This window comes from Bactrocera latifrons, unplaced genomic scaffold (genome assembly GCF_001853355.1).
Source record: "Bactrocera latifrons isolate USDA-ARS-PBARC rearing strain unplaced genomic scaffold, ASM185335v1 scaffold_89, whole genome shotgun sequence".
Taxonomy (NCBI): Eukaryota; Metazoa; Arthropoda; class Insecta; order Diptera; family Tephritidae; genus Bactrocera; species Bactrocera latifrons.
The window spans coordinates 1,181,691-1,205,929 of NW_017537589.1; the positions used below are offsets into that span (position 1 = coordinate 1,181,691).

Consider the following 24,239-nt stretch of genomic DNA (forward strand, 5'->3'; position numbering starts at 1 on the left):
GTTTTGTTCTAAATACATTATCGTTATGGCAACACGACGACTCAATACCAACTCCAATAACTACAAACCCGCTAATTATCATAAATGTGTAAAGTACATATTTTTACGCAACTTGATATCGATTGCTTAATGTATATGTACTAAAAAAAGAAAAAAGAATGTATGGAAATTATCAGTGTAACGAGCTGAGCTGATTTAGGCAGGTCCGCCTGTTTGTCCGTCTCTCTGTATATACGCGAATCAGCAGCTAATTTTTTGAGATATCGCTCTGCAATTTAGCACCCGTTTTTTTCACTCCAAATTTGCAAGCTGCAAGTCGGACCACTATAGCATATAGCTGTCATATGAACTGAACGATCAAATATACATACATATGTATGTCCTTATATGGAAAACCTTTTTATTTGACGAGATATCATCACGAAATTTACCATATACTTTTACCCGAGGCAACGTTACAACCCCCCGAACAAATTCTTCAGATCGGTGCACTACAGCATATAGCTGTCATACACCCTGACTGTTCAAATTGGAGATAGAGATCTTTTTATACCCTTTTATGCTATACGAAATGCAGTTGTGAAGGCTATTATAGCTTGGGTGAAGCTAAAGTTAACTTTTTTTCTCGTTATTTCTGTTAATTTTTATATTGCCGTTTTTCTGCTTCTATGAACACTTTTTTTGTTTGAAAGCTATAGCCGTTAAATAGCAATGTTGGCAATAGCCACCGCTCAGGCAGCAGCAAGCGCAGTGCTATCGCATTTTGTGTGTTAGCTTGTTGTTGTAAATCGTTTGTTCGCTTCTTGCTGTGCACCGTTCGCGTTGCTTAGCTGTTTGGAGACTGGCAACTGGCGGCTAGCGACTTGGCGCTGGGCTGCATTTCTTGTATAGCCATGGTGAGTTTATTCACCTTTGCCGTGTAAGAAAATCATGTAACAAAAACAACAACAGCCTCTGCGAGAAAACAGAAGAAAAAAAAAACAATAAGAAAATGTGCAAAGCATAAAGTAAGCCAAATCAGATTCATACATACGAACATACATGCTCACACACTAAAAAAGTATGTACATACATACATACATATGTATATTTGTATATTATATATACTTGCATACATACATATGTATATACAATGATCATGCATACGTACCCGTTTATTTAGCAAAAGTTGCGATAACTTTAAGTGTGGCAATGCGTCAAAAAAGCCAGTTTATATTACCAGCTTCCAAAAGAGAGAAAAAGCAGCAGTGAAGCAGTAATTTTTGCTATTGAAATAAAATTTTAGTTAACTTGCTGGTGACCAGCCTGCTTAGAAAGTGCATTAATGATTAACACATTGAGGTCACTTTCCCCCAGAAACGAACTCTGCCGACGATTTTCCACTTCAGAACACTTTCCGAATAATATGGTATATACCGACACTTGCTTGGTCTCTCCTAGGAATACAAATTTATAAACACGAAGTATATGTATGTTTGTATAAATATTCATACCCTGAATATATGTTGTATATGTGGCCATTGAAATTTTAGAAAAATTTAGCTCTATATAAACAATTATTTATATACATACATATGTATGTTTGTAACGAAAAATATACATACATACGTAARTATTATATGGGGCAGGCTTCTCCTTCTATACAACATTTTCCGAAATGGTGCTCTAATAAAGACATCCCAGGGAAATGGCAAATTTAATACACAGATTTATAGTATATGTATTTATACATACATATGTATATGTACATATATATTGTGCAGCTGCATGTAGGTATACCAAATGTAAATTTGTATAATTGTGTGTGCACAAATGCATGGCTACCTCTTTATCGATTTTGTTGCATGTCATGTTGCGTGCATCCACTAAAGTTTCCAAGGGTTACTCATCTCAACGCATACATTGCGCTTACTCTTCTACTGCATAGGCTCGAGCAATACGGCAACCTTGGGTGCCTGACGGCTGGATGACTGCTGCTCGATTGGGTGGCTCTGGCTGCCTGCCTGACAGCCTGGCTGTTGTTGGGTGACGCAGCACCACACAGGTCAACACAGCATTCGGTTTCCAGAGTTATCTTGCTCTCCGTGCTTTTGAGTACTTTGGGACGACTACTGCAATCTGCTGCTGTTACATACCAAAGGAATTCTAGCTAAATTCAGATACATACGTATGTATTTATGTACATACGTATATTTATATGAATTACTTTATGGTTAATATGTAGCCAAGCGTCTAACAACGAACGAACTGCATTTCAGTTTGTTATGCATTCGCACTCGCCATCCATTTTTTTGCTTTTCACTTATTTGTAACTACATATGTATGTATATTTTGTTAAACTTCGGCTTCTACTTATTGCAAGGCGCAGTACCTACTCGCGGAAATTTCGAACGAGTGCAAGTTTTGCACAAATGTAAATATGTATGGAATGTATGTATGTATGTACATACATATAGTATGTATTCAGCAGTGCCATGAGCAAAACACCAAATCCAAATGATGAATTTTCATAAGAATATATTATAAAGAAAAACGTTAACTTCAGTTACACCCAATCTATAAATGTTTTTCATACAAGAACTTGATTCTTATCGCTCAGGTTGTATGACAGCTTTATGCAGTGGTCCGATCTGAACAATTTATTGGGAAATTATAGTGTTGCCTTGAACGAAATCCATGTTAAGTTTGGTAAGGAAATCTTCTCAAACAAAAAATTTTCCATAGAAGAACTTCATTTTAAACGTTCAGTCTGAATGATGTTACATGTTATCATGCTGCGATATCGGCGGATCCAACAAATAAATGGGATGTGTGAAATCTTGAGGACTAGTTGACATAGAGCGCTCTCTGTTCAGGGTATAATAAATAATTATAATATGTGATCCAAATAAATTCATATGGATGTACCTTATATGTACATAAGTTCCTATTTTTAGAATAATTACCAAGAAAATATAACTTTGGTTAGGTCACATTGAATGCAAAGCTCCATTTTTTTACCAATAATTTAACTAAAACTGAAAGCATCATCATTTAGTAGATGGTTTATGCCTAAATTGAAATGGCTACCTTGCTTTCATGTTATTATAATATTTAGTTCAAACGCCGTTTTGCAGTTAAATTTTAATGGCAATTATTAGCCTGTTTGTTCGATGACGAGTTGTCTGCCGTTATCGTCTTTTCGGCTGAATGTTCAAATCTTTTCCTCACTTTCGTATTCTCACTCACATTAATTTTTCTGTACACATTTTCTATATACATATGTATGTACTTGTATGTATGTACATGTATTCTTTCCATTTTTGTCTTTCCTTCACTTTGCATTTCATTTCGTTGCCTACTTGTTTTCATCCCGCCCGCGCACTTTACCTACTACTTATCACACCCAACCAGCTGCAATTTAATTTGTGCCAACCCTGCCGACCGAATAAACAAACATACATACACACAAGTCTATATAAAATAAAATTCGTTGTCTGCTCGAACGGCAGCTAAATTTTCAGAGTTACTCGTTGCTTGTCGCTGTGCGCCTGTTAGCAGCCAAACAAGTCGTTCGCCAACAATTTCAACTACCTAACGAACCAGCAAGCAAGCAAAACAGCAACACAAAACGGCTAGCAGCGAGCTGGCGAACGAGCCCAACAAATCAACAAACAACGTCATCGACGTCAACGTTGTTATCGGCAGTGTCAGGTGGTGGCGGTTGTGTAGCCAACGGGCACAATATATACGTACATACATACTCTACATATTATACACGCAGTGAGTGGTTCTCCTAATCTCCTGTGTGCGATAGTTTGCACTGCATGCGCTAGTATAATAGAACCGAAATTTCGCTTATGTTGTAAATTGCATGCATTCTGCTCGTATGCATTCGTGCAGGGAGGGGAAAGTCGAGGCGTGACAGTGGTGTGTGCGTAGACGAAAATACATATATATATATATATACATATATATATATGCATATGTGAGTAGTTTTGTGGCTAGATGATTAGTGTTAGTGTGCACACGAAATGGTGGGTGGTAAGTAGGCGCACAGAGAGCACGAGAGCAGATATTTCATGGAGATGCAGTGAAAGAGTTTCTTGGTATGTGCAGTAATACGGTACTTTTGAAGTTGTAACTAATATACATAATCCTGTGCGGACACGTTTAACAAAGTTTAATTTTTTTATTTAGTGTTATAAGAAAAGTTGGGAATACAAAAGCTATACTATTTGATTCTAAAAATTATTGTTATATTTTAGGCACAATCACCGGGAGTTAATATATACAATATACATATGTATGCATGTATGTATGCGTACTAGGGTGGATCAAGTATATTTCATTTGTTCATTTTAATACTGAAAAATATAATGTCCGAAATTACAATAAAAAGTTTGATAAAGTTCAAGCTTTTAATATACTTAATATATTCATATGTATACATACATATATTAATTATTATTTACATTATATCATAAAATAATGGCTCAAAACTAAATCTGTAAATAGTTAAATTTCCTAACTAAAGGTTCTTCTAAATTGTAGAGGTATAGCTCAATTACTCGGAGACAATTAATCCGATTACTATAAATTTTTTTCTCTTCTGATTTCTCCTTTAACTGCTAATTAAAAGCAGATTAATATGCTGGCGCAATTTTTTTTTTTAAGTTTTATGATTGTATTAATTTTTGTGGGAGCTGGTTGATGAAATTTATATCTTACAACATTTTTTTTTATTTTTAAAAATTCATATGTGCATATATTATTTGCTTTAGACATTGAACTACACACTACCTTTGAAAATAAAAAAATTTTTCTCAGTGGGTACATTTTTGCAAATATGTAAGTACATATTTATGTGTGTAGATGAAAGTACAAAGAAGAAAGACGAGTACAAATGCCGTGCTTATGCTCATACTTAAATGTACATATATACATACATATGGATGTATTTCTATTAATATGTATATTTATGCATGCATGCTTGTAAAAAATAACGCTTGCCAAATGCATATGAACCGGTTTTCGGTCACCAGCTCTTATTATATTAGTAATATTGGAAGTAAAGGCAAATATTTTTGTACCTATGCGCTTATGCTTAAATCCATATATGGAAATCCGAAATAATAATAATAACAATCTTGTGGAGTGTGTATGCAGCGCGCATAAATTTGTAAGCCTTTCTCGGTGTCCTCGGGTGGTACCTACCAACGACGATTAAAGCACTCGTTTCATTTCGCTGCAGATGTATGTAGGTATTTTTTTTTGCTTTGCATTGTAGAGTAGCGAGGTTCACCCTAAAAAAAAAACGACAAAAACAAGTTACAAAGTCAAATTTTGCGACCGAAAATTGGCGAATGCAGCATTATGTCGCGCCACAGTGCGTTTATTTGTTCACTGTTTCAACGAGCACGATCCACTAGTTGGCCGACGTTGCGGCCGCCATTGTAATTACAATATAGCAAAGTTGGCTCAACGTGATAAAGTGAGATTGATTCATATCCTTTTATATTATTATAAACTGACTCACTTGCTTCATCAAAAGTTATGCAATCATATGTACGAATGGCATGCATTGTGATGAGGATCAGAACTTGAGAAAATGTCACTGATATTAGACTTATTTTGAATATCGAAAAACTTCAGTAGTTCAAACATTTAAACGTGCTTGGTGTAGTGAGATTGTGAGCTATAGTGGGTGCTTAATTAACAGGAAATGGGGTAACCAGAATATTTAACGCCTCGGGTCATGAAGTTAGGAAATACCAACAATGACCTAGTAAGAATTCTGTATTATATAAACTGACCTTTTTCCTTTCAAAATTAGAAGCAGGTCGAAAAAAAAATTAAAGCTTCTCAAAACTATTTTTTTAAACGGGTTTTTAAGTAATTCATTAAATAATCAAATCCGCACAAATTACACGCTGCAAAAATAGCAAATTCCTCTCAGACCTATATGCAAATTGACTGTGGATACTAGCATGCCAAGGGGCGTGTGGATACCACTCGCTGAAAGAAAAGTGGTAAATCTATTGAAGTGTTGTACGTACACATTTATGTATGTACATACATAAGTGGCAACGAACAATTATAAGTTGCAAACACGAGTATTTGGCCTGACGAAGGAAGATATCCGCAGCTCAAACAACATACATACAATATCTACTGGCAATAGCAATATGAAAATCCACACAATATTTTTAAACACACATTTTTGTATGAATATTTGTGCATGCGTCTGTTATATAGAAAATCGACACAAATAAGAACAAAGTATACAAATATACCGCACGAAGTCAGGCGAACAGTCTGCGGAGCAGCTGCAACAACGACGTCGGCAACGACTTTAGCAGCGCTGTGTCATTCCGGCAGCAACGCGTTCTCTAACCTAACCCAAAGCAAAACAACAATTTTAAGTTCAGTCGGTTAGTTGATTATTTTCGCTTCGTTTGGTCGCATGGCATGTGTGCGTTGTGTGTACGAATCGAGTACGTTTTGCTAATTTCACCTTGGCTCGCCTTGTCGACAACGAACAGTCGTTCGGTCTGTCTTTCTGTCAATCGATTGAACAGAAGACTGTGAGACGGTCGAACTTTCGGCACAAACTTTTGTGTTTGTGTGTACGTATCTTTCATACAACCACGATATATGTACTTACATACATACATATGTATGCATCGCATTTAGTTAACTATAATTTATGTATATCGCGCTGTATATTGCAGCTACTAAGTGCAAGATGGTGTGGCGAGTTGCGACGAGACGAAATGAGAAACGTCGCGACGACGCGTAACCAATTGAAAACCAAAGCAACAGCAGCGGTATCCGAGTATCTTCTCTGCGTTCGTAACTGTCAGTGTTGGTCGCGCAGAGCGTTCATCGTGACGTGTGTTTAATCATTTGATCGACGGTTGAAAAATTAGCAAAAAAGGAAACAACAAATACACACATTGGCAAAAATCACAAAGAAACATAGTGAAGAGTGTAGAAAGAAAAAAAATAGACATATAAAGTAAGTGATAAGTAATACATGCATAAAAGCAAAGTAGTGAAGAAGTGAGATAAAAAATAAAATATGAATTTATACAAACGTAGAAAACATAGTAAAGAAAACACTTGTGCAAGAGCAAAGTAAATGCGAAAGAAAAATGTGAATGTTCTGCAGAGCAGAGAAGAGAGCGTAGAGGTTTGGTAAAATTAACAGTGGCGTAGCAATCGCAGTCGCAGCGCCAACTCAGTCATAAGAGCGACGCACAAGAGAGAGCCAGCAAGCTGGTGCGCCCCGGTGTAATTAAAAGGCTACCACAATAATTTAATACCCTTAATAAGAAAAGGTGAAACAACAACATGCCAACTGACAAAAGCATAATAACAGCATAGGCCATATGTGTACTGTCCGTAACGTATACATAAAATAAATTTATGTACACGAAACATTCTAGCAAGTTCAAGTAATAGCAGCAGTCAAAGTGACAACAGCAAACGTAACGAAACGAAAATACCGGCGTTCGGACTGTTGCAAACCGAAAGTTATGTTACTAGCTCTGCTGCGCAACATTTATTATATGTGCATACACATGTATATTTAAATTGGCAGCATCTTGTCTTCTCCGACCGGTTTCTATACCTTTTTTCTACATTGAGGAATAAGTGAAAATCGAACAGCGGAATAGAACGACTAACGAAAAAATTGCAAGTGTAGTGTCTGTGTAGAAATCGGCAACAACGAAAACCAAAGAAACCAATAATGCCAAACGAGAGGCTATGATGTCGGTCGGTTGCTTACCATGGTGGTCAGTCATCTTTGTATCCCCCAATAAATCAACGACAACAGTGCACGTTTAATACACTTCGTGTAATGATTAAATTATTTATATACATACATACATACAATAAAAAAACTCGGTTGTTTAACAAGCGAGTACGTGCGGTCAAAATTTATCAAATCCCTACAGCAGTTCAACTGCAATAAAAGAAAACCGAACGGCAAATAGAAACATAAAGTAGGAGAGAAAACAAAAGAAAATCAACAAAATCAAAAAAATACATAGTAATTCTTTTGCTGTTGTGACTATTGAACTCTCGCATGCCGAGTGATTGTGCACTCGTTTGTTTACAATACTAACAAACAAACATCGTTTTAGTATCATTGTGATGTGGTTGTTGATGGTGTTATCGACGGCGATTACGACCACGACCAACTAAACGAGCAGCTGTTTCGTGCCGGTTGTTCGTTTGTTGTGTTTATACCGATCAGCTGATTTCTCTTTACCACCCGACTGACCTAACGAAGAAATAACAGCCAGAATCAGCAGTGTCGTGTCGGTAACGTACAACTGCACAGAGAGAGCGAAAGAGTGTAAAATTATTTGATAATTTGTATGTATACAAAATATTTGTACGGGCGTGTATATTTTTATTGGATTGTGCTGCATGTCGTCTAATTGTGCACATATGTTGCCCGCTGCTTCGGGCTTTGGCGGCGGTGTCGGTGGCGGACTTGTTGGTAGCAGCGGTGGTAGTGGCGGCGTCGGCATCGGCGGTGGTGGCAGTAGCAGTAGTAGCGGTGCAGGCACTTTCACATATATTACTAATAATACTGCGGCCACAGTACAGCCCATGTTGACCGAAATGGTCGTAGTGGCAGCGGCAGCCGCAGAGCAACAGCTGCATCGTCAGCGTTCAAATTCGAATTTGATAACGAGTGGCAAGCCACAACCCTCGACACCGCGCGGCAAGCGTCGTTGCATGAGTGCTAATGTCGCGGCACAACAACGAATACAACATACTACAACGACAACAACAGTAGCAGCGACTATCACGAAACGAAATCGTAAACTGTTAACAACAGTGGCAGCAACAGGAAAAACGACAGTCGAGAGAGTGAGTTCGAATTTTGACTTCCGTTTTGGGAAAGGGTTTATTTAGTGTGTAGTGGTGTATACGAAATTTGTTCTATTTTTAATTTATCGTTTTTATTTTTGTGCGCAACTGTGTAATCGTAAAGTGGGCGACGAGCAGCATACATGTTTGATGCCGTTTTGTGTTCCATTTTCAACTTCGGCACTCGGCTCTAACGAATTAGCAAGAGCACAAGAGCAAGCGCATCTGTAGCAATGTAGTGGTTTGCTCTCTTATTTAATCATTGCCTTGCACGTGCTTATGTTTTTTCGGTACACTTTTGACTTTTGTTGCTTTTTGTCGACTTCTGAAGTTTTTGTTAGCGCTATATACTACCGTCCATAGGTATGTACATATGTATATTGTACGTATGTGCATTTAAATAAGTATATATTTCTTTGCTGAAATGTGGAGCAGTGCGAATGCCACAGACAGTTAATTTGAAAAATTGGATTAAATCGTTAAAGTCAGATTTGTGGTTGTGGGTCGTGTTTCTCATGCTGGGCGAGTATTATTGCCACGTTTGTTTCGGCTTTTGGTCACCAATTAATGAAGGTTGAGAGATATTATTGTGGGTGTTTGTTTATAGGCACTGCATCTACATATGTACATACGTATTTGTATACATAGTATAGATTTTCGAAGCAAAGATGGTGAAAACTAATCTACAAGTTTGCCTAAATAAATATTTTTAGTGAAAGTGTATTTCTGATAAAGTTTGCATACATCTATTAAATAATAAATGTTAAATCAATTACATTTTCTTTCTAAATTAGTATCTAATTATTCAAAATGAGACTGATGTTGGAACAATCTCATAAGAATACTCATAATTTGTTTGTGAAGGTTTGAAAGGAATTTTTAAATTTTAGAGAATGAACGTTCAATGAGCCGACATCCGAAACGGAAAATATTATTTTTTTTTAGCTCTAAACTCATTTACATATATGCACTTCTTTCGTTTTCATTATTATTATATGGTTCTTCAAAACCATATGATTCTTACGTACACAATTGTGTTGACATAGGGTTGCAGTTAATGCCTTTAATAGGCAATTAATATTTACATTTTTCGGAAATTAGTAGAAATTTAGAACACCCTTCACAATTTTAATGTAAAACATCTGATAAAATACAAAAACGAAAATGAATAAATTTAAATAACAAACAACGTAGCGAAATAGTGAAAAACATAAAAAAATTGTCCTCAGCATTTGATTTTGACCAATCATTAAGTGTATATGACAGCCATTTGCTATAGTGGTAGTGGTGTGATCTGAACAATTTGTTCGGACATTGTAGTATTGTCTTGGGCGTAATCAATCTATGTTTAGTTTCTTAAAGTATCATGTCAAATAAAAAGTAATGTCATGGTTCAGTTTGTGTAGCATATGCAATAATGGCCTGGTATAGGCCGATCCGAGAAGTAGCCAACTTCTTGGTGAGAAAAGCAAATTTTTTAAAGATGGGCAGATACAGTACGGCCAATAAAATAGAATCAAAGGTATTGTTTTGAAAAAATGGTATAATTTTTTTTTTTGAAGATTTTCATTTATGTAGTAACTTTTCCGCATAATAACAAAGACAATAGTATGTATTTTAAAAAAAGAGGAAAAGATAACATAATCGAGTTTTACAGTTAGCTGAAATTTAAAAAGTGTAAATAGCGCGCCTCGTGCTTAGTTACAAAATAATAGAATCAATATCAATCATAAACGAAAAATATTGAATTTAAAAAGCGAAATAAGTAATTATTTTAACTGAATTTGATCTGTGGAATGCATAATTGTATCAATTTAATTTATTTAAAAAAATGGGTCGAAAAAAACATTGTTCAGAGGAGGAAAGATTGTACGTCCAAAATTGGCAAGGAATGGGTCACACGTAAAGGCAAATTGCAACCATATGGAATATGTCTCAAACATTTGTGTTTGATGCCTTAAAATTTCCGAAAAAAGGTTGAAAAATAGGCCGACCACAAAAAAATTACTGCGGAAGTCGTTAGAAATATTACATGATTGTCGATGCGCGATCCGCTCAAGGCCTCTGCAGCCATTCAATAAGAATTATGCAAAAATTTCTTCAAGAATAGTAAGAAGACGACTTGTGGAAAAAATTGCTTTGGCATATGGTCCCGAAAGGTGCCAATGCTGAGAAAACGGCATATGTGCAAACGTATTCAGTTTGGAAAACGACACATTAATTAGGGCGGAGCAGAAAAAAAAAATGGCTCGACATTTTATAGTTTGAATGCAAAATTAATATAATAGAAAATGATAGTTGAGCGTGAGTTCAACTTCCAAAAAACAATGAAATGTGCGTCCGCTACACGACTAGGTCCTTCCAACCCCGTGGCGGCAATATAATGGTTTAGAATTGTTTTATTGAATTATTTCTGGAATACAAAAAAACATAGATTGCCATATATACGTTTAAATTTTGGATAAGGTCATACTCCTATATATAATTCGCCTTGAATTTTGGTAATTCCAATAAGATATAGATCCGAATCGTACTTCGGTTGTTGCAAAAAATCAGATCATTGTGTTAGCAATACGGCTTGGCCAGAGTAATCTGAATCCGATCAGAAACTTACGGAAAATTGTTAAGGAAAATATTTCCCCCATTAAACCGAAAAACAAGGCAGAATACTGAGATAAGATACAAAGATCTGGTATTCTGTTCAACAGAACGCATATGTGCTCCTGTATTAGACGATAGGGCTAGATGTACAATAAATTCTATTAGTTCCCTTAAAAAACTAATTTTTTTTAATGTAAAAAATTTTGATTCTATTTTTTACCTTTGTTTTTGTAATATTTATGAATTGTTTTTTATTTCAATATTTTTACTACTACCAATAGCTTTTGATACAAAGTAACTAATAAAAATATACATAACTTAGTCGAATTTAAATCAAATTCATATTTTGTTTTAGAACGTAAAATTATTACCATGGATGATTCTATTTTATTGTCCGTTCAGTTCGTTACGTTGGGACCACCGACAAATACTGCTAGGTCTTACAAATTTTACAGTTTACTTTGTTCCGAAGTTTAAAATTAAAAATTTCTTTCGCGCTACGCACTTCGTATTCCATCTTTTGAAAAGAAAACATATTTTTAATAAAATATCAGTACATTTTAAATTATACATTTTCAGTTAGAAATAGATATGTATCATTCCAACTTTTGATATTAAAAATTAATGTTCCCTTTTTTACTCCAATTTTTTTATTAAAATATATTTTATCAATTTATAATTCCAATTTTTGGGATTAAAAATTAAATTTTCGAATATTAATCCAATATTTTTTATTTAAAAAATTCGCAAACCTGTTTGTACGTGTTTTCACTCCTATTGGTAAACATAAATAATTTAAGTTTGTCTATAATTACAATTATTTATTAATAATTTAATATTTTCTGCTATACGCCCATATCTGCAAGTTTAGAAACTGAAAACCCCTCACCCTAATACAATTTTTTCCAATTGTCTAATATCATACAACGTAAACTTTTAATGAAAAAAATGGAAATTGAAAAATCGAAATGTGAAAACCGTTCCATAAAACGTGAATAAGCGATAAAAACAAAACATAAACACCGAACTGTTCAGAGAAAGAAACATCAAACATAACAGATAATATCAAAACAACGCGCTCACTCACCAACTGTCCACAGCTCTCCATTATTATTATTATTCCCCACTCAACATAAATAAGTTGAAAAAACTCAAGTGCTTTTATAGTATATACAATCACACATGTGTGTAATTGCTTGTTAGTGCTATAAATAAATGCAAATGTTTGGTTGCCCTATTGGAATTTCTACAAGAGAGAGAGAACGCACTCACATTTCGCTCATACTCTCCTCATATAAACTTATACATACATACGTTTGTATACATTTGTTTTGTGTATGTGGATGTGTGGGGAATGAAAATGAAAATTTGCGTGATGTGACGTCTCTCGACCTTGACTCATCGGCATGAACTGTTAAACTGTTGTGTTACAATTCGAAGCTAATGTGATCTGATACCAAACTTGACGTGCTTAATCGTGTTGCCACACAGTTGGGGGATTTTATAACATTGAATACTTGAATAAGATTCGTAAGCGTAAATACATATGAAGATACGGTGCTGCGCGAATGAAGTTTCCTGTTTGCTTATACTTTCTATCTGGTAACTTTTGGCACGATGTGAGTTTATTCGTTATCATTAACGTTGTACACCGATGTGGCAGCCGCCGCTTGCTATTTTCTCAACTAACTTACACATACTTTATCTATGTATTCGTTCATAATTGAGCGTACTCACTTTTAAGGTGGCTCGGGTGGCTGTTTTGCTGCTGTGCACTCTTTTGCCAGCGAGCGTGCTTCTGCTCTGTGTCTATATAGTTTCTTTTATTAATTTAAGCTGCGGTGTTGCCGTTCCGTTTGGGATTATAGCGAAATGAATTTGACAGATGGTCGGTACATCTGGCATGGCGTAGTGAAGAAATATCTATACATACCTCTATGACTATAGAGTATACATACTTGCATATGTATATACATATACATATGTGATTGGATGACGATGTTGTGCAGTAAACTGATGACAGCATAATTGTTATCAAGAGCACTTTTTCGGGTCGAATGTTGTGGCATTGTTTTTACTCATCGACTCATCGGGTTGAGCCGATTTGTTTTCGCAATAAGTGGTGGATAATGCAGTTCAAATGCTAGGTAATTATTTTTTTTTTTTTGCGAAACTATTTGCTATTTTGCATTTATAGCATGTGCATTTAAATACATGCATGTAAGCATATGGATTATAATAATTATTTCATTAGGCGTTAAAAATAATTGATTTAATGATTTTGCTAACAGAGTTTTTATTTATTTATTTTTTTTACTAAAATAATTAAAATACTTGGAAAATTTTACTTTCAAGGTTTTTTACAACGAATTTCTATAACAAATTAAATTATGTATATGTATACATCTGTAAAAATTTTTATCATATGTACATACATATGTAAATTAAGATACATACATACATACATATGCATCTGCACATCCAGTTCGCTTCATACTAACATCAACCATCTGTCATTTGCTGATTAAACTAGCTAAACACTTAATATTTCTCAAACTCGTTAAAATTTTGCCTGCTTACAACTAATTCCCCAAGTTTCTAATGACTGAAGTGTTTGCAAAATTGAGATGAATTGTTTTTGCAATTATTTGCAAACAAAGCTAATAGCGGAACTCGAGAGCACGAGCGAGCCAACGATAGAGAGACGTCAAACACCGCACATTTGATTTATTTATTCAGTTTTATTTCGTATTCTCTGTAGGCATAACAGTTGAATCTTTTTTTTGATCTGTCAACTCAGTCGCATTGTGAACTGTGTGATATTCATTTTGCCAGAGTACAATCATCGTGTTGTCATATTTCTTCGTTCCCAAATTAAAATTTGTTGGTTTCTATGAGCGGAATGCAATATGCGAACAAGGCATGAGTAAAATTGTGTGTTTGTTTAATCAGAGAACGTAAAGTATAGAGAAGGTGCAAATTGAATTTTGTATGATGTTCGATTTGGCGGCTAACAGAGCCGATAGAATTTGGGTAAGGAATTCGCCGTCCTCGCTGCTACTTTACGTTCTCTGGTTTAATTGCGTGCCGTTATAGATTTATCTCGTTCTAGCGTGAGCGCCAGAAAAATAAAAGAGTGCCATAGTCATTTATTCTCACTTAGATAAAGTGTTCACATCTCTGAATTTTGGGGGCAAAATATCTCCCTTCTAGCGATTATGGTGTCACATTGTAAGTGCGATTCCGTTGTTTACAATTAAATGCTGAATTATTTCACTTCCGAGTGTCAATAGCAACTTGCAAGTAGATACATTTGATTGCTTTGTGTTCGGCGCAGTGTCGTGGGAATTGATTGGGGCATAATGTCGGACTTGTAAAGGCAACACCTTTTCAGCAGTCGCATATTTTCTCATATACATACACAGTGACAATTCGTGAGCACACAGCTCTCGGTATGCATGAAATTTTTCTTCCTTACTTTTACACACTATCATTGGATCGGTCAGTTGTGTGCGGAGTGAATGAAAAACGTCGTTGAGTGTAAATTAAAGTAATTTGCAATAAAAGTGACAATATGAAAAACACTAATTGAAAATTTAATGAAACGTATTTGAACGCATATTTTACAAGTGAAATAACGTGTGCACATTTAGAAATATATAATAAAGAAATCATGTTAGTAATGAAAAGAAATTCGTATATTGAGAATAAAAATAAGATTTTGTAAAGAGGTGTGTGAAATGTGGAGAAAATATTTATTTCAGTTTTTTCGACAATGGCTGCCGACGACGATGAAACTTAGCAGCGTTGATGGCAGAAGTAACAACAAAAAGCAATAGTGAACAAGACGATGACGACGACGTCAACGACGAAGACTTGGCAGCAACAACGATGACGAAGTGAAAAACGAGAAATAATCGAGTGACTGACAACCGACTCGTTGCTTTTGGAAGTGACTCGCGACAGAACTCGTTAAGACAAAGAGACGAAACGAGACGTGAAGAAAAACGAATCAGTGGCAAAGAATTTTTTTTCGCTCAAAGTCAGAGAAAGAAGTTTTCGTGGTCTGCAAATACTATTCGGTGCTATAAATTTGATTTGAAATAATCTAAATAATTTTTAATAATTAATTGTTCAACAAAATAATAGAAGAATGCGATCAAATATTTTGCTGCGTTTTATACGAAATAAATCAGTGTGATTATCGTCGAATTTGTTTTTATTTTCACGAGGATTTGCCAGAAGCAATTCTCAAGCGTGGTGAAAATCACAAAAATCACAAATTCGTGAAAGAAAATTTAAAACGTAACGCAAAGAGAGCAACAACGAAAATGCGGCATTTAAAAAAGGTGACAAGAATACGAACCCACAAGGAGGATGCAAATATTAGTGTTGCTCGTTTTTCTGAATAAGTAGTTAAAGTGTATATGTAATTAGATTTGATAAATGAAAGTTTAGTAGTTAAAAGTAGATTTGCGTAGTAGTTGTGTATTTCAATGCAAAAAAAAACTAGTTGGTGCGAAGCAGTTGGCTATTTGGTTGGCTAGCTGACAAATCGACGAGTATTTGCCGACGGTAGCCATTTTTGTTCCTGCCCTGCTTTGACATTTTTACTATTTTTTCACCTTCGTTTACTCGCACGTTCGTTCGTTGATTAAGAATTTATTCGTTGGTTATAAATTCGTTCATCGTTTGTTGTTCGTTAAATCGTTAGTTTAACTCGTTATTGCGTGAACGTTGGAATATGAATATATATTCATATATGTATATATTTCTTTATATATTTATATTTGAGTCTAAAGTGTTGTTGTATTCCATACTCTACCAGCTGCTGTTTTATCGGTCGGTCAGTGATAATCGATAATTATAATGTTGATATCGATATTCATAGGTTTCGTCTTTGGGATATTAACATACGCCTTAAGATAAACATTTATTTATTTGAAAAGAAAAAACTGAAAACAAATAACTAGATTTATAAAAAGCAAGGTTATCTGTGACATTTAATATTAAAGATGCAAGTATATATACCTGGATTCTATGATGGTGTCACCAATAATGGGTATGACTTCGGCATTGTATGTAAATTGTGAGTGTTTAGTAAATACTCTGGAAATATAGTRTATATGTTTATAATATATATATCATTAAAAACCTAGTTGTAGTGTAAAGTTAATAACATTCATATATTTATTTTTAATCGCGTAAGATGTGGCAATTTTTTGGTTAAACCTAAAATATATTAATTCATAATTTTGATTTTGTACATTGCAGATGTCCGCCGGCGCTCAATTGCAGATGGCACCACAGACAACTTCGTCGATAAGCCATCATCATCAGACGCAACAGCAGCACCATTTTACTGCAGCCCATCATAATCCGCAACAACAACAGCAGCAGCAGCAGCAGCAACAAATTTTAACTCAACAGCAACAAATTACACCAACACAACAGCAATTACAACAGTTACAACAGCAACATATAACGCATCATACGGCACAGCAGCAACAGCAACAGCAAACACAATCGCAGCAACAAGCGCAACCGTTGCATTCGTTGCCTAATCATCATCATCTGCATCAACAACAGTCACAAATTCCTCAACAACATCCACCACACAACCAACAGTTGCCTCATCAGCAACAGTTGTTGCCTCAGACACATAGTACACTTGCGCCTCCGCTACAGCAGCAGCCAGCTGCGCTGCAACATACGCATAGCGGCGGTCATAGTAGTAATCCGGATTCTAATATGAGCACAGGTTCATCACATAGTGAAAAAGATGTTGCCGATATGTTAGGTTCTGCAGGCATTCCCAATCAAATAGGTATATTGTCAAATAACGGAGCCCCAGGGGCTATGATGAGTAGCAGTGGTATAGGCCAAGACGTAGCTGGTATGATGGGAGGTGGCGCAGGCGTTAGCAGCAATCAACAGCAACAAGTGCAGCACAATAATATGGTTGGTCGTTTAGAAAAACCATCACGTACACCAACAGAGCGAAAACGTAAAAGGAAATTTCCTCATACAGAAGATAGTGGTGGCGGTGGCGCTGGTAGTGGTACTGGCAGTGGAGGAAATGGAGGTAATAATGCTGGAAATGCAACAATTGTAGGCGCCCACAAGGCATCAAAATCTTCTAATATGATCGGAACTGGACAGACACTAAGCAAAACAAATTTATCATTGAATATAGGTACATCGGCAGATCGCTGCAACTTGGCAGGAGGAAAGAATGCAAGACTATTGCAACATGGCATGGATAGCAAGAAAATTAATGAATACTTCAATAAACACAGTGTACCGAGTAGTGGTGCCACAAATAGTCCTATGCGTCAACACACGGGCGGTTCGAAGAGTCCATCGGCAGGTGGTGGCCAACAGCAACAAACGCCGCAACAGCAAGTACAGAACACTGGCAATGCTGGCGGTGGCACTAGTACAGGCGCATATGGCATGTATCCCCCTAGTCCTCAACAGCTGAATCCAGGCGGTGTACAAACACCCACATCCCAAGCACCACCCGAATTCCATTACCATAGTTCTGTGGCGGTGAATAACGCTGCAAAACAACAGCGTGTGGCACAACCGCAAACTTCCAATGCAATGGTTCCTCCTCAGTCGGCAATAGTCGGTGTGTTGGCGAACAACATGGGAGGCTTAGGTGCTGGTGTTGTTGGTGGACCACCCCCTCCTCCTATGGGTCCGGCGCCGCAGCAACATATTCCCGCAACATCGGTGGCAACGTCGGCGCAACAAACGCTAACAAGTGGCGTAACCTCGCAGCAGCTAGCCGCTGTGCAGCTAAATTCACTGCAGCATGCCGGCATTATGCCGGGCGCAATGGGTGGCATGCAACCGCCATTGCAACCGGTACCGGCTAGCACCATAACAAAGGGCACGCAAACAGAACTCTCCTTTTTGGAGATCAAAGAGCGTGACTCGGAGATCGAATCGAGCAAGTCGAAGCTCGACGAGATGACAAGACTGTCCGATGAGCAGAAATGCCAGATAATTGCTCATCAGAAGCTGATCGACCAGCACAAGTCGCAGATAGCCAAGTGCATTGACGTGGTAAAGAAATTGCTTAAAGAGAAGAGCAGCATCGAAAAGAAGGAAGCGCGACAAAAGTGCATGCAAAATCGACTGCGTCTTGGTCAATTTGTGACGCAGCGCGTTGGTGCCACATTCCAGGAAAATTGGACAGATGGCTATGCTTTTCATGAGCTCACCCGACGGCAGGAGGAAATATCAGCCGAGCGCGAAGAAATCGACCGTCAAAAGAAGCAGCTGATGAAAAAGCGGCCTGCGGAATCGGGACGAAAACGCAACGCCAATAGTAATAATAGCCAGCAACAGAATTCGAATTCCAATGATTCGACTAACATTGCTGGCTGTGATCGTTTGACGGGCGGTGGTGACAGTGGTATCGGCTCGACTGCTGGAGGTGGTGGTGCTGGTGGTGGCAGTGGTCGCGGTCTTTCACGTTCCAATTCCACACAGGCCGGCCAAACGCAACTGCTGCACAATGGCGGCGGCAGCGGGGTGGGCGGTAGCAGTGGTGTCGGCGATCGTCTATCCGATAGGGGTGGCGGCGGCAGCAGTGGTACCGGCCGCGGTGACAACAGCGGTGGCGGCGATGCAACGTTCCTTAAACCCGATCCCGTCTCAGGGGCATACACAGCGCAAGAATACTACGAGTACGATGAGATATTGAAGCTGCGGCAAAATGCTCTCAAGAAAGAAGATGCCGATTTACAGCTTGAGATGGAGAAGTTAGAGCGTGAGCGTAATCTACATATACGCGAATTGAAGCGGATATTGAATGAAGATCAGGTAAGCGAGTAATCCTACATTATCTTATACCCTGATCATCCAGAAGAAAGTGTTGAGACTCTATAACATATATTATATATAAAAATATCAATAATGAACGTGTCGGTCTGTCTGCCTTTCTATACGCGAATTGGTCCTTGCACACGTCCTTTCCCGCAGTTACATATATATAGTTTAAATGCTCCAAAGTTAATGTTTTTTATTTTAAAATTTCATACTCTCTTTTTTAGTCGCGCTTCAACAACCATCCAGTGCTAAATAATCGGTATTTGCTGCTTATGCTGCTCGGCAAAGGCGGTTTCTCCGAAGTGCACAAAGCATTTGATTTGAAAGAGCAACGATATGTAGCGTGTAAAGTGCATCAACTAAACAAGGACTGGAAGGAAGATAAAAAGGCCAACTATATCAAGTAAGTGTGAATACAAAAATAAAAATAATATCATCCATTTATTAAATATGTTTTCTCGTATTTTAGACACGCCTTGCGAGAATATAATATACACAAGGCCTTGGACCATCCACGTGTGGTCAAACTGTACGATGTATTTGAGATAGACGCTAATTCCTTTTGTACAGTGCTCGAATATTGTGATGGTCATGATTTAGATTTCTATCTAAAACAACATAAAACTATACCCGAACGTGAGGCGCGTTCGATTATTATGCAGGTATGTTTATGCGAAGATTACCTTTAGAAGTATCTTCTGCTAATTTAAACATTTTATATTTTAGGTTGTTTCGGCTTTGAAATATTTGAATGAGATTAAACCACCAGTTATACATTATGACCTGAAACCAGGCAACATTCTATTGACTGAGGGCAATGTGTGCGGTGAGATTAAGATCACCGATTTTGGTTTGTCTAAAGTGATGGATGATGAAAATTACAATCCAGACCATGGCATGGATTTGACATCCCAAGGCGCGGGAACCTATTGGTGAGTATGTGTGGGGCAACAGACACACACACACACACACACACAAATATTAGTTTGTGAAGTGTTTCAACATAGTTATAGACAATTTCGGCAGGGAGAAGTAAACTAAATTTTCGCTTAACAACTGTGCACACTTTTCTTAAATACTGATGCTTTAAGGTGATATGTATATAAATTATAAATTAGTAATTGAATGAAAATTTTAATGAAAAATGAAATGAATTTAAGGGGTTAGGTGTAGTTAGAGGCAAGAAAAAATTACAATTTTCAATAATGTTGTTTTTGCCAGTAAATAATACATGGCAACGCTCCGATTTGACTTGATAGATAATACAATAAAATAATAAAAGTAACAGCTGTTTGAGTTTAGTCAGGTTCAATCGTTGGATATTCATTTAAAATCAATCGAAACAAATGGTTTATTACAAAAAAATCTAATAAATAGAAAATTGAAATAAAAAAATAAATTAAAGGAAAATCGAAATTTGAGAATAAAAAAATCGAAATTAAAAAAAAAGCAAGTTAAAAAAGTTCAAAAAATCCCTTTTTAAGCACTAGTTTTTTTCTTTTAAGTTTTTTTTAAATTTCATTGAAATCTTTTAGAGTATATTACGACCGATTAATTCTAAGATATTAAAATTTCAGTAAAAAATTTTAAAATTCTGACTACCTCTAACCCCTTAAATTAAAAAAAGTAGTAACTCAATACTAATTGTCCAAAAATGTTGCCTTCTATACAGGTATTTACCGCCCGAATGTTTTGTTGTTGGTAAGAATCCCCCGAAAATCTCATCGAAAGTCGATGTTTGGAGTGTTGGTGTTATTTTCTACCAATGCCTCTATGGCAAAAAACCCTTTGGACACAATCAGTCGCAGGCCACCATCCTTGAGGAGAACACAATTCTCAAAGCCACAGAGGTACAATTCTCTAACAAACCAACTGTCTCCAATGAAGCAAAGGTAGGTTGACGTTAAATAGCGCATACTTAAATATTATATTTAAAAATTGTGCTGAATTGTTATTTGTTTTCTTTGTATAGAGTTTCATACGTGGTTGCTTGGCCTATCGCAAAGAGGATCGCATGGATGTTTTTGCATTGGCGCGACATGAATATATACAGCCGCCAATTCCCAAACATGGGCGTGGTCAATCGCAGTTAACGCAACAACAGCAGCAGCAACAACAACAGCAGCAACAGCAACAACAACAGCAACAGCAGCAGTCGACCACTTCACAAGCGAATTCTGCTGGGCAAACATCTTTTTCGGCGGGTATGTTCGGTAATTTAAATCAGTCGAGCTCATCCTAGCTGCAGACCAAACGCAACTCAAATTCCTAATTGCTGATGCTGATCGCGAGTAATAATAATAACAACAAAAACAATAATAATAACAACAGCAGCAACAACAACAACAATAGCAGTAGTACCCACAATAACAGCAACATTTATTGTAGCAGCAAAAGTCGTAAATATCATTTTAATTGCAACAACAGCAGCAATAAGAACAATACCAACAACAACAGCTACAATAACAACCAAAATCATCACAATCACAACACTACATACAACAATAGCAATTGCAATCAAAGTAATAATAGCATAAAAATGTTAACGTCTGGCGAGGCGATCGGGTCCATGGAGCCAACAGTCTTAGAGAATACGCAAATTTGCGTCTACACTCATAAAAAAAACGCAGCAAATAACACAGCAACAACAATTGGTCCGGAGCATTATAACAATAGCAACACCACCACCAACAACATCGCCACACAGCCACAGCGTCATATCAAGCGACGAAGACAATGTGTCGCCGCTGGCAGAGAACGTACTATAGCCCAGCATGGCAGCGGTCGCTGTAACAGCAGCATTAGCGCAATTAATCGTCAACTGAAAGCAACAACGTCGCCCAACAGACATCATCATCAGCATCAACACTGCCGCAAACAAGACTTGTAAAAAACAACAAGCAAACAACAAAAACCAAGAAAAAATCATGATGCTCGATGGCGGCAAGAGTTGTGCGCGATAAGTGTTGCTGGCTGTAAGTGATTGTTAGTAAATATATATTCAAATGCTTGACTCGGTGACTTTCGCGAAAGCATAAGTATCAAAATTATTATAAAAAAAAGCCAACAAAATGTGATAATATACTTGAATTTTGTCAAAATGCAAACGATAGTGCAACAATGTTAGACCAGCAGTGCGCCACGCTTACATACGCTTCTGTTTGCGACGCTAAAAACGGTAAATGGATAGTTGAGAGTTTCAAGTTGCTGAATGCATGAACATTTTTAATACATAATTTTTTTTCACTTCGAACTGTGCGCTTACTGCATTTAGCGTTGCTAAATTTGTGTAAGAAAATTTCAAAAGATATGCAGGTTTGCAGCAGTCGGCGTATGAAAAATATATATGACGTTGGCTTGAAGACGGTTAGAGCAAAAAAAAAAAACACGATCTATAAAACGTTTTTATCAAAAACACATTCGTCAAACATTCATTTGAATGCTATCGGGGAAAAATGCATGTTTACTTGCGGTAAATTTTCATTTTGTTGTGCTATTTTATACATAGAAATCGTTATATAAAAGCCTTGAAATGCCTTTGAAATGCCAAACGGTTTGCATTTTTGTTTTAAAATAGCTTATTAAGTTTCCTTTTTTTCTTACAAATAAGTTGCAAAACATTGTACAGTAATATTAACTAAATGGTTAAACAGTTGAGCTTTCGCGCGGTGTTGCGGTGGTGTGTTGTACGCACGCGAATCGGTATTAATTTCTATGTAACAATAGGCGTTGGTTTTTTTCCACGATTTCATTACCATTTTGACAATTTTCGAATTTCGAAAAGTTAGAAAATGATTTCATTTTGTTCTTAATTATGTTACATAAACGCGATTACGACACACTACGTCGCTGTAAGCGCGCAATAGATGCCAGACTAAATAATGTGCACTAAAATTCGATAATAAATTTAAAAGAAGTGCACACAGCAAGCGAGAAGCGTTGAAATCAAATCATAGAAATTCAAGTATAACAAACGTATAGCAGAAGATATCAGTAGCATTTGCGGTAATGCTTAGGTTAAGCTATGGAATGCATGAGTTCCAAAAAAAAAAATGTATATTGTTGAGAAACGGTGCGAATACATTAATAGAGAATGATGAAGAAAACAGAATTAAAAATTAAAATAGACACAAAAACAAAAGCATAAAATACAAAAACAATAAAACGCGTCAGCAGCAGCAAGAAAATAATATTAACAACAACAAGAACATTTAGGAAAACCAACACGTAATCGCGCACGCAAACTTAGGATTATTTCTAATTAGCATTAACTCACACATACTACATTAAACATTATACATATATATATATATATAAATATATAGAAATCTACATAAGCATAAGATGATTGTAATGAGATATATATATATATATATATAGACATATAGGAAAAGAGAAAATGTCAGAAAACGGCGAAAAAAAACAAAAAACTAAAAGCAAAAACACAAAGGTAAAAAGCGGTAACTGCAAATATCGCAGAAGTGAGAACAGAAATGCAACTAATTATAAGCTAAAATGTAGAATTTGTGAAAGCGTTGCGAAGCGCAAGAAAAACGAATGCTCTAGATATGATAAATATGATGGCTAATATAGCCAGTGCGGGGGTGTGGTTGGGTATGCGCGGTGCTCAGCGGGTGAGCTGAGCCGGCCGCAAGCCACATTTTATTATTATTATATTATATTATTATTATTAATTAATTAATTATTAACAATTAACTATTGATGAATAGAGAGCAGCATAAAATACACAAAAATAAAAAAATGGTTTATGCTATGGAAGAAACACATAATAAATGAAAGGAATGCGTAAGTGAAAAAATTAAAAATACATTATAATAAAGCAAAATATTGATAAAAAACGATGGAAATTTTGAACACAAAAATCAAAATAAAACCTAAACCTAAACTATTATTTAAAGTAAAAC

At 36.4% G+C, this 24,239-nt stretch overlaps 1 protein-coding gene across 8 annotated transcripts in view; it reads left to right on the forward strand.

Annotated features, from left to right (window-relative positions):
• LOC108977416 (serine/threonine-protein kinase tousled-like 2) overlaps nt 1-22,299 on the forward strand; it is a 186,751-nt gene extending 164,452 nt beyond the window's left edge. For 4 of the 8 annotated variants that reach the window (XM_018947087.1, XM_018947090.1, XM_018947091.1 and 1 more), the window contains 6 exons: nt 16,747-19,308; nt 19,539-19,717; nt 19,784-19,976; nt 20,041-20,246; nt 20,987-21,206; nt 21,287-22,299. In XM_018947087.1, coding sequence (XP_018802632.1) covers nt 16,747-19,308; nt 19,539-19,717; nt 19,784-19,976; nt 20,041-20,246; nt 20,987-21,206; nt 21,287-21,556 — 3,630 coding nt within the window. In that variant the 3' untranslated portion in view covers nt 21,557-22,299. Of the gene's footprint in view, nt 1-6,422; nt 8,872-14,939; nt 15,822-16,363; nt 16,562-16,746; nt 19,309-19,538; nt 19,718-19,783; nt 19,977-20,040; nt 20,247-20,986; nt 21,207-21,286 lie in introns of those variants that run through there. The other 4 variants (XM_018947086.1, XM_018947085.1, XM_018947089.1 and 1 more) reach the window with 4 other exon arrangements.
• The last annotated feature ends 1,940 nt before the right edge of the window (nt 22,300-24,239 follow it).